Source organism: Chiloscyllium punctatum, chromosome 17 (assembly GCF_047496795.1).
Source record: "Chiloscyllium punctatum isolate Juve2018m chromosome 17, sChiPun1.3, whole genome shotgun sequence".
In the NCBI taxonomy this organism is placed as follows: Eukaryota; Metazoa; Chordata; class Chondrichthyes; order Orectolobiformes; family Hemiscylliidae; genus Chiloscyllium; species Chiloscyllium punctatum.
Window position 1 is genome coordinate 75,466,740 of NC_092755.1, and position 14,950 is coordinate 75,481,689.

General features: G+C 37.3%; 1 protein-coding gene across 1 annotated transcript; it reads right to left on the reverse strand.

Moving 5' to 3' along the window:
• Nucleotides 1-6,998: 6,998 nt before the first annotated feature.
• On the reverse strand, nt 6,999-14,177 carry pheta1 (PH domain containing endocytic trafficking adaptor 1). Its single transcript, XM_072587537.1, has 2 exons — nt 14,066-14,177; nt 6,999-9,011 (listed from the first exon to the last, which is right to left on the reverse strand). Exon 2 carries the CDS (start codon nt 8,999-9,001, stop codon nt 8,117-8,119), a length of 885 nt encoding a protein of 294 aa, XP_072443638.1. The 5' UTR covers nt 9,002-9,011; nt 14,066-14,177; the 3' UTR covers nt 6,999-8,116.
• Between the last annotated feature and the right edge of the window lie 773 nt (nt 14,178-14,950).

A 14,950-nucleotide genomic window follows, 5' to 3' on the forward strand; every position in this document is an offset into this window, starting at 1 on the left:
CTACCAATTCAGTGAACTCCCAAATGTTTTTCTGATTCCTTTAACATTTCAACAGAATGTTTGTTTATTGTCGCATGTACTCCATTGTAGGAGTAAAGTGAAAATTTTTACAATGTGTGTCTCTTATGGTACCCTCTTAGGTACAAGTATCTCAGTACAAATCTTGGATACAGGAGAGTAATAGAGCATTACTTTATAGAATTTAAAAAATAAGAGAGTTAGAAATAAGACATTGTTAAAGGTATGACATTACAGTCTGGTTTAAAAATAATCAAACAAGTATTACATTATAACAACTCAGCACAAGGCCTCAGCAAGTAGTCTGACTGCCCACGCCAGACCCCAGTCCAACAGCCGTCCCCGCTCCACACAAAGCTTCCAGTCTGCTCTCAGCTGCTCCAAGGTAAGTTCCAGGACTGTCCCCCTGCACCAGTCTCCATCTGGGACTCTGCCCTCACGCTGCTCTGGGACTCATTGCCCATGCCTGCCACTCCTTTGGGATTCAGCTCTGGGTCTAATGGAACAGAAAAAAAGAGAAACAAAAAGGCAGAAGAACTCCAGCAGGAGCATCATACTCTGCTGCTATCTTTCCTCCATATCCATTTTTTTCTTCCTTGTTATTGTTATTTCCCTATTCCAATTCACTCATTTACTTCTAGTCTCTTATGCATTTTCAATTGCTAGTCATCATCAGTTTCCTAGGTCTCAGAATCTTGGATCGTGTGTATGTGTAATACCAGCAACAGCCACTGCCTCTCTGGTGGCACTGCTTAGCAATGAAGAATTACTGGCTTTTCAATGGTCAACAGTTCATGGTGGAAAAGACAGGAGATTCTTCCACAGCCAAGGTCCTTCATCAAAGACCTTTGCTGTCCAATTCACGTAATGAAGCAAGCAAATTTTCCAGTGGCAGTGTATGCTTGTTGGTTCTCCAGCCAACATTATTTCCATTATCCTCTTATAAACTAGCCCCAGGACATAAGTACACAACCTAAAGTTTCATTGAAATTTAGTTGTCAAAACTGCAATGATCTGGAAGATCACGAAGTGTTAGTTTAAAAATATTGCCATTATTAAATGGCGAATTGATTGAATATGGTATTGTACTCAATAGCACATTAATCATTCATAAAGTTAAACATTTTTGGTTTGGTATTTACTGAATGGGAACTTCAAAAATGTTGCAACAATGTACTATAAATTGGCTAAGCTTTTGGCTAAATGCCTTTAGAAGATTAGGAAACCATTAATTCATACTGCTGTCTGCATGTGTGATTTCAGAATCATAGTCTTAGGTTTGATTAATTTGGAGTAGGGTATTGTGAGAAGCTTGATTAAACACAGTGTATGCCCCTAAATGGGCTAAAATTATACTCAGTATATAATCCAATGGGATTTGGTTTTAATTGGACTTCTCAAAATCAGTTAATTTTGTGCAAAAGAAACATTCAAATACAAGCGCACACATTCCTTAATGCATTTTATTATAAGTAGACAGTTGGTAAACACTTCCATAAATTATGGATCTAAAAACAAATTGATCATTCATGCAATTATGCTGGTAGCCAATACATCAGAATAAAGATATTCCATGCAAATTGAAATATAATTACAAAAAAGTATCAGACTTAAAAGTTCAATAAAATCTTATTACTCCAAAGAGACAAATTACGACCATCTATAAAAAGTTAAGCAAATAGCTTAATGCATTAAATGAAACCAAAATCAAAAATTCCCCACGGAAAAATAAGGAATATTATTTCAACAAAATCTTATAATATAATATTTGTTTGGCACAAATGTATGCAGTTTACTTTAACTCAAACAAGATCAACTTTTACACAAGCTCATTAAACAAGGAGCTATGGAGTTTAGTGTATGCCTTTGGGCAACTAAAAGTTCAAACGCTGAAAAGCAATTGAAATATGAGGACTATAATACCTATGATGCCATATTAATTTTGTATTTATTTCCTGCAAACTTCTGACTCCAAAATCAAAGCACATGCTTATCAATGGTTTTCTTCAGTCAATAAAAAGCTAAAAAGTAGGATGAACTACAACAGCTTTACTGCAAAAAGGAATATAATCAGACAGCATTACATTCAAGAATTTGAGCCCTAAATATAAAAGTATTACGCTATCCTAAACAATGACAGTACCTTTTCATATTCTAAAAAATATTTATATACTAGAAACATATAAACAAATATAATTAAACCTACATATTAAGAATTGAACAATTTTCAGCCTTGTCATATGGTTTGAGTTTTTGTACAAAAGCAATATTTTGTGCAAAATATCTATATGGCTTTATTTCAAGGAAATTGTAGTTTTGCTTTTTGTGGTTTTAAATCTTTTTACATTTTCTGGACATATATTCAAAAGCATTTTTAAATCTGTTGAGAAAAGTTACTTTTAAAACAAGGTACAGAAGTAAATCCAGATCATCATTGAGGAAAATGCAGATGTAAATCTTACAATGTATTCTAATTCAATGTTGTCCAATAGTTTAGCCACTAGCCAGATTTGCAATTGCATTTCTGTATAACAAATAAGACCTTATCAGGCAAATTTGGGCATGGAAAATTAATACTCAAATATGTACACAGTGTGCCTTATCCACTTTATTTACTTTTTGAAATGTTATAAAATGAAAAGCTCAGTGTGAGTGAGGTTTTATTATTGTGAGTACTTTTCTTTGGTTTCTTAAAATTTGTTAAATAATGTATATATGAAGGTTCCTGCTTTGTGGAAGTGTATGTATAGCGTTCTCTGCTAATATTAATACAAATTGGTAATGGAGTCATGATAGCCCCTGTGGCTAGCAGTGATTTCTGCTGACAATGTTGTAATAAACAAATACTTAATGTTCTCCAAGGTATACATATTCTGCGAACCATCTGTTAACACATTGATGATTTTAAAGATACTGAACAATTAGTCTAGAATAGCTTACAGGTATAGAAATTGAACCTTGCCACATAAAATGGACATATCAGAACCAATAAGAAATAATTACTTGATAGGCAAAAGTTTAATTTGTAGTTTTTTCATACCTCATAACCATGGTTTCAATAATTTTGTAATAGTGACTTAAGGTTAGTGTAGCACCTTAACAAAGAAACCAAAGACTGGCTTAGCATTACTAAAATATTGTGGCACATTTCCAAAGTTCTAAGTTCAAAAAGAGGACTAACAAAATGACCAAAAAATGTTTTGTTATTCCATAAAAACTTTAAAAATCATTAAATACAAGGTTATTGCTTACACTGCAATGTTTGCAGGTTGCAAAAGGACAAGAATTCCAATAGTCAAACACCAGTAGTAAACATGAAAATACTCAAAGTAATTATTACTTATGATTATCATATTCATTATCTGATGGAAGAATGATTGTAATACTTATGTCAAAGTGCAACCATTAATGTTCCATCAATTAATTTGCCTCACTCAAGAAAGTAAATGTATTATAGTTTTCCTGTCCAAGAATATCTTTTAAAATTAAGACAAAGATATGACAAATGCACAATGGCAGTAATTTAAGGCAGTTGTTTAACTACGTGTTCCTAATCATGTCAGGAACATATTGAAGACATGCTTTCTAATTACTTTATTTTCCATTTCATTTCCTGACACTTTTCTCTCCTCCTGTAGGTGCTGAATTTAATCGGAGGTATTGTTTCCAGCAGTTACAGCCATCCACTAGTTTACTGTAGATTTGGGCAGCTGATATTGACAACTGAAAGCATCATAACCCAGCCCAAACTCTACCTGCATCATTGTTATTAGACATATATTTACACCAGTGATCAGGTGTGAGCACCACATTCATTTTATATACCATAACATAATCTGCACAGGAAATCATTAGGCCTTTAGTTTATTTTTCCTCCAACTACAAATCAACATTACCGAAGCACTACTGATTATCAATAGGTTTAATGGTGGAAAATAAAACTAATAATGATCAAAGGAAATCTGTTGCACAAATTTGTAGAAATAAACTGATTTATAAACTTTTACAGTTTGTCACTCCAACTTCAGGTTAATACAAGCTCAACTATTTAACCATGTAAGTATAACAGAGGCTTATTGTAAACGAACTAAAATTACAAAAAAAAAAACTGGATGTAAACTGCCAAAGTTGCAGCAGGTTGGACACTTTCAAATTGGAATAACAGAAATACAAGAGAATGATTGTTTGCTGCTAGGACAAAAAAAAAATGTAGATTTCACACCAATGTGACCTGTATTGGAGTTATTTTCAGGGTAACCATGTTTACAATCTAAAGCCAAGGACTTTGAAATTGTAAAGATAGACTTTTTAAATACTAATACCTTTGAGTGAAATTCCAAAGTGCTATTGATTTAAAGTAAATGGAATAAAGTCTTTGTTAAAGAATAAGTCTCATCAAACAGTGATCATTTGGATTGTACATTAGTATCTTAATGGGTAATTTCTAGGCAAAAGGTCTTTAAATGAGGCAAAAGCAACTGGTCACAGATTCACACAAGTGGAAGCTCTTAAATTAAAAGGATTAATGAATTTCAACAACTAAAAAAGGAATAAAATTAGATTCTATAATTTTAATGTGTACAGAAACAGAAATTTAGTTAGCCTTTCAGAACTTAACATAAGCATGTTTTATGGCATAAGCATATCTTAGAAGCATGCCTGGACTGTACGTTTTAAAATCAATGACCCCTGTCATTTATATCATGAATCTACGGTTCAAGTGCAATTTTTGTCAATTAAAAATAACCAGAATTTTCCAATTTGTTCTCAGCTTTTCCCTGTTCTCTTGAATTGCGTTCACTCCCTTTCTATCACTTAATGGCACTGCAATAGTCATTACAATACTTTTTAGAACTTTATCACTGTATTACTATTGAAAGCAATTCCTGTACCTGTCCCCTGGGACAAATATAGTTTAACTTAGATACTGACCAGATTACTTCCTTGCTTTGAAAAATAAAGTATTGGGTTTTTGAAGCCTGCTGCCCTAAAATAAACTAAAAGGCAAACAGCAACACTTGTATATATGTAGACACTTAAAAAAATGTAACTAATATTTGTTCTATACATGGCTGTGATATATGGATATTGAGAAAGCCCATCCATTATTATCATTATGCTTCAAGCACACTTTTTTTGCAGTTCTACATTCAATTTGAAAATAATGCTCACCAGTGATTTGTTTATTCTGAACATTTACCTTTGATATGTGTGCTTAGCAAATTAATGAGGGGGATAATGCAAATAAATATTTCTTTCTAAAGTGCAACTTTTGAAATATACTGGGCGAAGCTACATCTCAATCATGGCAAAATGTGGTCATCCATAAAGTTGCTCTTAAAATGATTGCATTTATTTAAAAATAAAGAATTTAACAGTATACAAAAATCATAAACACAGTGAAGTTGAGGGAGAGGCATCCTTATACCTCTAAAACCATAAACAATATTTTTGATTCTGCCCTCAGGATATCTAACATGTTTTATGAATGTGAAAGAATTTCTTTTACCATACTTTGTGATGTCTGTGTATGACATAGTCAAGTGGCATCTAATATTGGAAATAAAATCTTTTTTCCTTGCTTATAAAAGGTTATTCAACTGTAATCATGTTTAGCATTGCCAACCAAAAGAGAAAGTAAGTTGAAGTACAGAGGCATATTAAACGTATTTCATAGCTTAGGGAGAATCTATCAAAAAGGTAACAAACACCAAAGTTAATTCATTGCTTTTTCAACTACACTTACAAAAACTAGCTGTTCATAGTTTGACACTTATGTTCAGGAGTGCTTGTTGGGGAGGGTGAAGAGAGGATAGCAACAAAAAATAACAAGTACTTAAACATTGTATCCCCTGATAGCCAAACTCCAATTTGAAACATTTAGTAAACATCTAACCATTCATTTAAAATGTTCATAATTTTCCTGCACTTTTGTTTCACTAAATGTTCCACTTCTCTTTACTCACGCCAATAGATATTTTATCCCCCAAACTAGAGATAAAAAGGTGAGGAAACATATGTTGAAGATCAGATCCATAAGTGACAATGATATTTCAAATAATGATTTTGTAGTAAGAGCCAGGGGAGTGATTGGCAATTGATTATTTGACTACAGAAGTGGTAATGACAAACAGCAGATAAAAGTACAGATTAAATGCTAGAATTTCTTTTAAAAATTCTGCCATAGTTGTATTTTTGGATGATGTGCTGTCAATTTCAGCCATGGCCTTGTTGTTCAAAAGATAGACCACTAAAACTGCACTACTAATGAATCAATTCTGCTACAGTTTGTGGTGATACTCTTTAATGACATTGGCTGACTTTGCCTATATAATGCTAAATGGAACTTTTACCAGATGTGCAATCTTAGAATGCTAATTATTGGAAAATGCCTCAGTTAATAATTAATAATGCTCTATCCATTTATTAATAATATCAGAACCTTGGTAAAAGATTTCTTTAAAATACAGCCAGAGTAATTTTCACAGATTCCACCTGAACATCATATAACCAATAACTTGCCAAAGATCCAAGTATAATTTGTTTTTTAAAACGGTCTATAAAACTTGCTATTAAAAATAAATCACCCCCATCTATTGAAAGCTCATGGAGGTGTAAAAATGATGGGAAAGGATCTAGTTAGTTGGCACCCTACCCTAGAAATGGTGCATTCTACGAGGACCAACAACTCTGTCTGTCACCATACAATCTTCCAGAGACAGAAAAAAAAACAAAAGTCATTTTGAGAAAGCCAGGGGTGACTGCAGTTGAAAAAGAATAATTGGGCCATGTTTAAAAGACAAAGTATTCTCTCAAGCTATGCTTCAACTGTCCTCATTTAATATCCACATTTGTACTTCCTAGCAATTGTTACTCTATGGTGATCAGAAAAACAATCCAACCTTTGTTCTTTTGCCTCAAGAAACTTGAGCAAATTTTATCTCCTGTCCCATGTCCCATATCTCACCTGAGATCAACTGAATCTGCCTAGACCAAGGGACCAAACATGGAGTACATGTGTCCTGTATGGCTCAGTATTACATATTACACCAATGCTAGGGAGCAGAGGTGGTTTGAAACATATATGTAGTGGGGTTTTTTTTAAAGCTGCCTGATTCAAGCCCCTGGGAACTCCTGACACATTAGTACTTAGTTTTTTTTATAAAACAACAAATCAAATGGATTTCCAAACAATAAAATATGTATTCCTCTACAGATGCCTTCAATTATTATGGTGTTTGATCAAGGTACTTGAGGTACTGTATCTGTTCCCTTTAAACATGACAAATAAAAGTACTATACATTAATTAGCATTTGTCATCACTGTATTTTCATAATGCTAATGTGTAGTAGTTATTTGAATTAGTGTTTTGTAAAGCAGCTCCTTGTAAAATGAGTGTTATTCAAGTTCAAATGATTAACCAGAACTTTTAAGAGATGGCAGTGCTGGAAAATTGTTGAGTAATGCCAGTGATGGGTTGCAAGATCTATTTGAGGAAAGGAACCTACTTATTAAAGAAAAGGTTATACCTGTCACATGCTGTGATTCAGTTGAACAGGTACCAGTAGCTCCAAGTGACGGCTATTCTTTTAGAAACCTACAGAGAGCTTGCTAGCAGTCCATTCCCAAAAGGGTGGGGCATCAAGTAGTCTCCCACCAGCTGGCAATGGCCAACTACTATGGTAAATTAATAAAAGTTCTGGCTGTGGTGAGAAAGTACTGGATGCCAAACCTTTATATTCAGACATTAGTTCTGCACCAAATTGGTACTTTTACTCATTAGGCCATTTAAAAACAAATTAGGGCTTTCCTTAAGTTGCATCTTCATTTCTCCATCAGGAATAGTAAAGCTAAAATAGAAAGAAAAAGCAAATGATATACAACACTCCAAATGTTCAATTTCTATAGTAAGTGCTTCACTCGCTGGTTCCAGCCAGATTTTAATAGAAATTAAAAATACGTTTATGTATAGTATTGTTTGTGTACTTTCCATGAAACATTAGAATGTGGAGGCAAAAAAAAACAGAATTAAGTTTAAAACTTAAGCTCAATATTGTCCTTTCAAAGGAACTGCACAAGGAGTGATATAGTGTTAATTCAAACAATTTGATCTGGTTGTGATTGATCAATACTTCCAAACTTGTTCTCTTGCCATTGCCTTCGCACTTGTATTATATCCCTACCAAACCATTCATGTAATCTAGTAAAGCTGAATACTCCTGTTGGTGCATTATCATCCTGGGCAAGCATCAGACCACCAACTGCAGATGTTACACCTCCTGTTGCTGATCTCCTCCTAGGGGGAAGAGGTGGTGGCAAGCGTTGTGTATGTAGTGGTCTTTCAGGTGGATGGTCTAAGACACATTTTGAGATATCATTATTGTCATTAACAGAGTGTGCTTTACCATTCAATTCACTATCAATAGTTTGATCTTGAATGGTATTCCAGGGGACATAACCATTCTCCTTAACAGGAATCTTATAAGATACAGAGAAATTATGTGAGATTAGTGGTGTACTGTGAGGATAGTTTGGTTGCTTTCGCAATAGTGATTTTTTCTGGGTTTTACGGCTGCTGGATCTATTTTGCTGCATCTCTTCCAATTGTTTCTCGAGTTCCTTCACAACAATTCTCATATAGTCGAAGCTTGCACGAGATAAAGCTTTAACCCAAGATTCCATTTCTCGCTGGCTCTCAGCAGCCATTTTATATGTTCGTGATTTAGCACTGTCAAACTTGATAGCAAAGGCATAATCCTCTGAAGATTCACATAACTCCACAGTACATCCCTCAAGTATGATCACTCCAATTGGGTCTTTACTGTCCTTTTCTTCAAAGTAAAAAAACAGATTACCCTTCAAAACAAACCAGCGCCTGTGATAAGCAGTGTTTCGCTCTCCCTTTTTGTGCAAGTATCCAGTTTTATCAGTTGGAGAATCACAGGTGGCATAATATGCCACACTTCGTTCATTTAACTTCATGTTTCAGTTTCTACAAAAAACAAATCACAAAGGACTTTTTAAATGGAGAACAAGGTTAGTCATTCTGATGAAACAGTTATAGAATTACTGTAAAATATGAATTTCAGCCTTGAGTGACAGATTTGGTTATATTTTGGAAGGGTAATTTTTGTCTGTAGTATTAATAACACTGCAACAAACAAAGCATTCTCATCTTAAATCATAGAATCCCTACAGTGTGGAAACAGATCCTTTGGCCCAACAAGTCCACACCGACCCTCTGAACAGCAACCCACCCAGACTCATTCCCCTACCCCACTATCCTATATTTACCCCTGAACAATGCATCTAGCCTACACATTACTGAACACTATGAGCAATTTAGCATGGCCAATTCACCTAACCTGTACAGCTTTGGATCGTGGGAGGCAACCAGAGTACCCAGAGGAAACCCACACAGACGCAGGGAGAATGTGCAAACTCCATACAGTCACCTGAGGCTGGAATCGAACTCAGGCCCCTGACATTGTGAGGCAGCAGTGCTAACCACAGAGCCACCGTGCCGCCCAGCAGTTAGCCAGCATTTTACATTGACTGGCAGTGTTCACAATAACATGGTGAAATCACCATTTTATTACAGGTTACAAGTGACAGTGGCAAGAGACATCTACTTTGGGTTGAGGAGGCTGGGACATAACATATCTCTGAACTTAGTCAGAGACCAACTCAACCCTCTGTTTTGGACTTGGGCCCAGATTTAATGACAATTTCCAGGGTGGGTCAGGCCCACTCATTAATGTGAGAGCCACCATTGGTGGGAGAACCACCCTGGATTAAGGTGGTGGGAAGGGTAGACTAATAATGGCTGTCATCAGTGGATGTTAATTCAGCTCATTAATGAGTTACATGACATCCATTATCCTGGAGCCTGCCTTAGTTTTGTGGTGCCACAGGGATTCACCAGGGAAGGCCCTCACAGCTTTCCCATACGCCAAAGCTGACACCCAAGTAGGTTATCAGACAGTCTGTGCTTCACCAGGGGAACCAGCAGAGAAGAGGGGCGAGGATTGCTGAATGCCAAACCCTGGCCTGGTCTTCTACCCATGTTCCCCTGATATTCTCACCATGATCCCCGACCTATCCTTGCTCACTCGGAGTGCCAATGATATTGCTGATGGGAACAAGGGCCACCCTGAGCTTCCACTCCCACTGGTGGTGACACAATGCATAGCCAGCAGCCCTTGGGGGTTCTGGCATCTGCTTTGGGGGTCCTCAATTACAGGGGGAAAAAAAAAAGAGTCAAAGGTGGCCACTTTAGTGCTTTCTGATTCTGTCACTGCCTTAGATGTGGCAGTGGTTCCCTGCCAGCTCTCCAAATGGTGGGCGAGACTTGAATAATTGATGTTTTGGATGTAGACATCTCAAGTGGCTCTCTATGAGAAAGTGCTGCTAGGATTTCAATATAGGATTTGAGTCACAGTTGGACCAACCTGGAAAAGGATGCAATGTGATCATCCCTAAAGGATGTGAGCTAACCAGTTGAGACTTCCTTAACTGCCCCTTGGTCATTTATTACCTATATTTCTTAGAATCATAGAGGTTTACAGTATGGTCATGGAGGAGGAAATAAATCCTTCTTGTAATTAATGCATTGAATTCAGTTTAGTGAGAAATAGCTTAAAAAGGCCACATCAAAATACAGGAAACATGAAATTACCCAGGAAAAAGCTAAACAAAAGGATGCACATTCAGACTAAGTAAACTATCTGACTGCAGCTGTATCATATGAGGTGAAATTGATTGTGTCAGTGCCACATGGAACCTTAATAACAAAAGATGTGATATAGCTTTAATTTAAGAAATGGAAAATTGCTAGGGCACAATTTACTTATAGAAGTCTACAGCATGAAAATAAACCCTTCAGCCCAATTTGCCCATGCTACCAAGATTTCACAATTTAAACTAGTCCACTTGCCTGTGTTTGGTCCAAATCCCTCCAACTCTATCCCATTCATGTACCTGTCTAAATATTTTTGAAATGATGAAATTGTACTTGCATCTACCACTATCTCTGACAGCCTTTTCCAGACACACTACTTTGTGTGAAAAATTATATATATGTTACAAATAGCACCAGGGAGCCAGGTTCAATTCAAGCCTTTGGTAACTGTCTGTGTGGAACTTGCATGTTCTGAGTGTCTGTTCAGGTTTCTTCCAGGTACTCCAATTTCCTCCCACAGTCCAAAGACGTGGTTAGGTGGATTAGCCATGCTAAATTGACCCACAGTCTCCAGGGATGTGCAGGCTAGGTGGATTAAATATGGTAAATGCAGGGTAATAGGGACAGGGTGGGATGCTCTTTGGAGAGTCAGTGCAGACTCGATAGGTTGAATGACTTCTTTCTGCACTGTTGGGATTCTATGATAACTGTCATATTCCCAAACTGGAAAAAAAATGCATCCAAGCTTGAAATACAGCTAACAATATTGGTAGAAAAAGATTTCAATGGTTGTTTTTGTGATCCTGGATTTCAAGGGCAGTTGTGAATGCAGGAACATAAGTTGAAAATTGGGAGTGTGGAATTACTTTTAATGAATTCTTATAACATTCTGTGTACTATTTTAATGTGGGCATTAGATCATTTATTTCAATGTGTCAAGTGGCTGTGAGATTATGTTCCAAAGGATATTTGTTCTTCTTTAATATATGAACTCTAATTTTAGTTTTGAAAATTGCATGCTATCATTGCATACAGAGTGATAGAGATGTACAGCATGGATACAGACCCTTCGGTCCAACCTGTCCATGCCGACCAGATATCTCAACCCAATCTAGTCCCGCCTGCCAGCACCTGGCACATATATCTGCAAATCCTCCCTATTCATATACCCATCCAGATGCCTTTTAAATGTTGCAATTGTACGAGCCTCCACAACTTCCTCTGGCAGTTCATTCCATACATGTACCATCCTCTGTGTGAAAAGCTTGCCCCTTAGGTCTCTTATTTCTTTCCCCCTCACCCTAAATCTATGCCCTCTAGTTCGGGACTCCCCCACCCCAGGGGAAAAGACTATCTATTTACGCTATCCATGCCCCTCATGATTTTATAAACATCTAAAGGTTACCCCTCAGCCTTCGACGCTCCATGGATAACAGCCACAGCCTATTCAACCTCTCCCTATAGTTCAAATCCTCCAACCATGGCAACATCCTTGTAAATCTTTCAAGTTTCATAACATCCTTCCAACAGGAAGGAGACCAGAATTGCACGCAATATTCCAACAGTGGCCTCACTAATGTCCTGTACTGCCACAACATGACCTCCCAACTCCTGTACTCAATATTCTGACCAATAAAGGAAAGCATACCAAAATACCTTCTTCACTATCTTATCTACCTGCAACTCCACTTTCAAGGAGCTATGAACCTGCATTCCACAGTCTCATTGTTCAGCAACACTCCCTAAGATCTTACCATTAAGTGTACAAGTCCTGCTAAGATTTGCTTTCCCAAAATGCAGCACCTCACATTTATCTAAATTAAACTCCGTCTGCCACTAATAATTAGAAGCCTTCATTGGTCTTGGATTTTAAAAGGTGGAAGTGCAAAATCATAAATTATTTTGATAAATATGGATAACTTTCCAATAAATACAACTATCAGTAATCAGATTCTACAGATTTCAAACAATTGTCACTGAAAAGAAAACTAGATAAATACTTGAGGCAGCATAGACAGTGGTTCCAAAAAAAAACTGACAAGCTCACAGATCACATACAGGACTGACCAGCCATCTCAGATGATAATACACCAGCAGTCATTCTCAGTCCAGAGAACCTAAGAATCAGTTTGTAAAAAAATACTTGCCACACCAAAACTGGCTGACAAAGTACAGTATTTCAATGCCTCTAAAGCACTCAGCAATACCCATAAGTTATGAAGGGCACCACAAAACATGCAAGATTGTCTTTCTGTAAACCTTTGAACAATGCATAACTGTATTAATAGAATAACAATGTCATATGTAGAACAGATATGTTGTATTTGTGGTTTATTGTGCAATTTATTGCTTTATAGTAAAATGTGTTTTGTGGTACAGGGGCCCTAGGATTGTTAAGCAGTTGTTATGTGGAGTGGAGGGAGGTATTTTAAGCTAGTGTGCAATGAGGTTAGGTGGTGTGGGCTACATGGCATACATGGTTAAAATATCTTGGGGTAAGATGGAATTTTGATTAAATATCATGTCTGACTTGATCATTTTTTTTCTATAAAGATTTTATGTTTACTTTCATGCACAACCATTTGTTGCACACAATCAGTGACTATGATGGGTTGGCTATGATGGGGTGAGGTGGGATTAGATAGTGTGGAGTAGGGTAGGGTAATGTGAGGTGGTGTCAGGGACCCCCCGATCCAGGTGTTGGATTCATGGAGGAATTTATTGCTTTATAGCAAAATGTATTTTGGGGTAGAGGGGCCCTAGAACTTGTTAAGTAGCTGTTCTGTGGAATGGGGTGAGCTATGTTAGGGTAGTGTGCAGTGAGGTAAGGTGGTGTAGGCTAAGGTTGGCCACGAAGGGGCAGGAAAGTGCAGATTGGGGGAGGTGGGATTAGATAGTGTGGAATAGGGTAGGGTAACGTGAGGTGGTGTCGGGGACCCCATGATCCAGGTGTTGGGTTCATTGAGGGAACCCCCCAAACCCCAGTTACCCTCCAACAAGAGCCAGCGGAGGCGCATGCGCGTCACCGGCGGCGGCGGCGAAGGTAGACAATTTCTCTTAAAAAAAATAAACAAACATCCTCTGGAGAAATCGGCGCCTGAACTTCATTTTAAAATCACCGCATTCCCTAGGGAAAGAAAAAAAAACAGACCAAAACAAAAATGTAGAAAGTGAGTGAGTGGTTGTGGAGGCGGACGGTCCGGCTGTTTTCGGTCGTTCCCAAGGCCTCGGGCTCGAGGAGAATAGGAAAAGGAAAAAAGGTAAAAAAAGAAAATGTGAAGAGAGGGGAAAGGGTTTGCCGGTTAGCTGTATCAGAGTACCGCTCTATAGTCCATCAGTAATATAAAAGAGTGTCTTTTACTCACAGCCTCGCCTCTCTCAGGTCTCCTCTGGTCTTCATTGTTTTTTTTTGGTCTCTCCTTTTACGTTTAATGATAGTCCAGAAAAAGCGCGTGACGTCACAGCCCAGCCAGGATGGATGGCTCTTGTTCATTCAGCAACTTCTGTGCCAAGCCCCATCTCTCCCTGGGGAAGCCTCTTTCTCTTCATCTTCATCTTTTTTTAAACTGTGATCCAACCTCCATCTTTTCTTCCTAATAAATGTCTATATATATATTCTTTAAACCCTTTCCCTGCCCTCATCCAAACAAAAACCTGACTGATTTAGAGGTACGAGTTCAAATTTGAACTCTTCAAAGGCTGAAAGACATTTCTGATTGAAGGCAGTTAGGTAATAATTTAAATTCAACTAATCCATCAGTCTATCTGGAAGAAGGTGATTGCCTTGTTAATCATGATTGGGAAAATGTGGTTTAAAAAAAATCTGTCCTCTTCAGAGGAGAAATCCGCTGCCCTCACTTCAAATGGTCCTACATACCACTCCAGATCTACAGTAATGGAGTTGACTCTTCACTTGATTCTGAAATAGCCTCGCAAGCCTTTTGTGGTGTGTCAACTGCTGTGGGTGTGTGCCTCACACCAAATAGACTGCAGCAGTTGAAGAAGGTTACTCATCACCACTTTCTCAAGGGCACTTAGGAATGGGCAGTAAATATTGGCCTTGTCAGCACACTTATATTTCAAGAACAAATACAAGATACTTATAGTTATCACTGTAACCTCCACTGTTGTCTCCCACAGCATCACAAATTGCACCCATTTGATTCTGGCATTCTTGCCCCCTTTGCTTTTTACCATTGGCAATTGCACCTTTAGTGGTCGCAGCTTTATGCCTTGAAACTCCTTTAGGG

Bases quoted from the DNA above. Each gene is read 5' to 3' on its own strand.
- pheta1 (XM_072587537.1), bottom strand. From the start codon at position 9,001: ATGAAGTTAAATGAACGAAGTGTGGCATATTATGCCACCTGTGATTCT.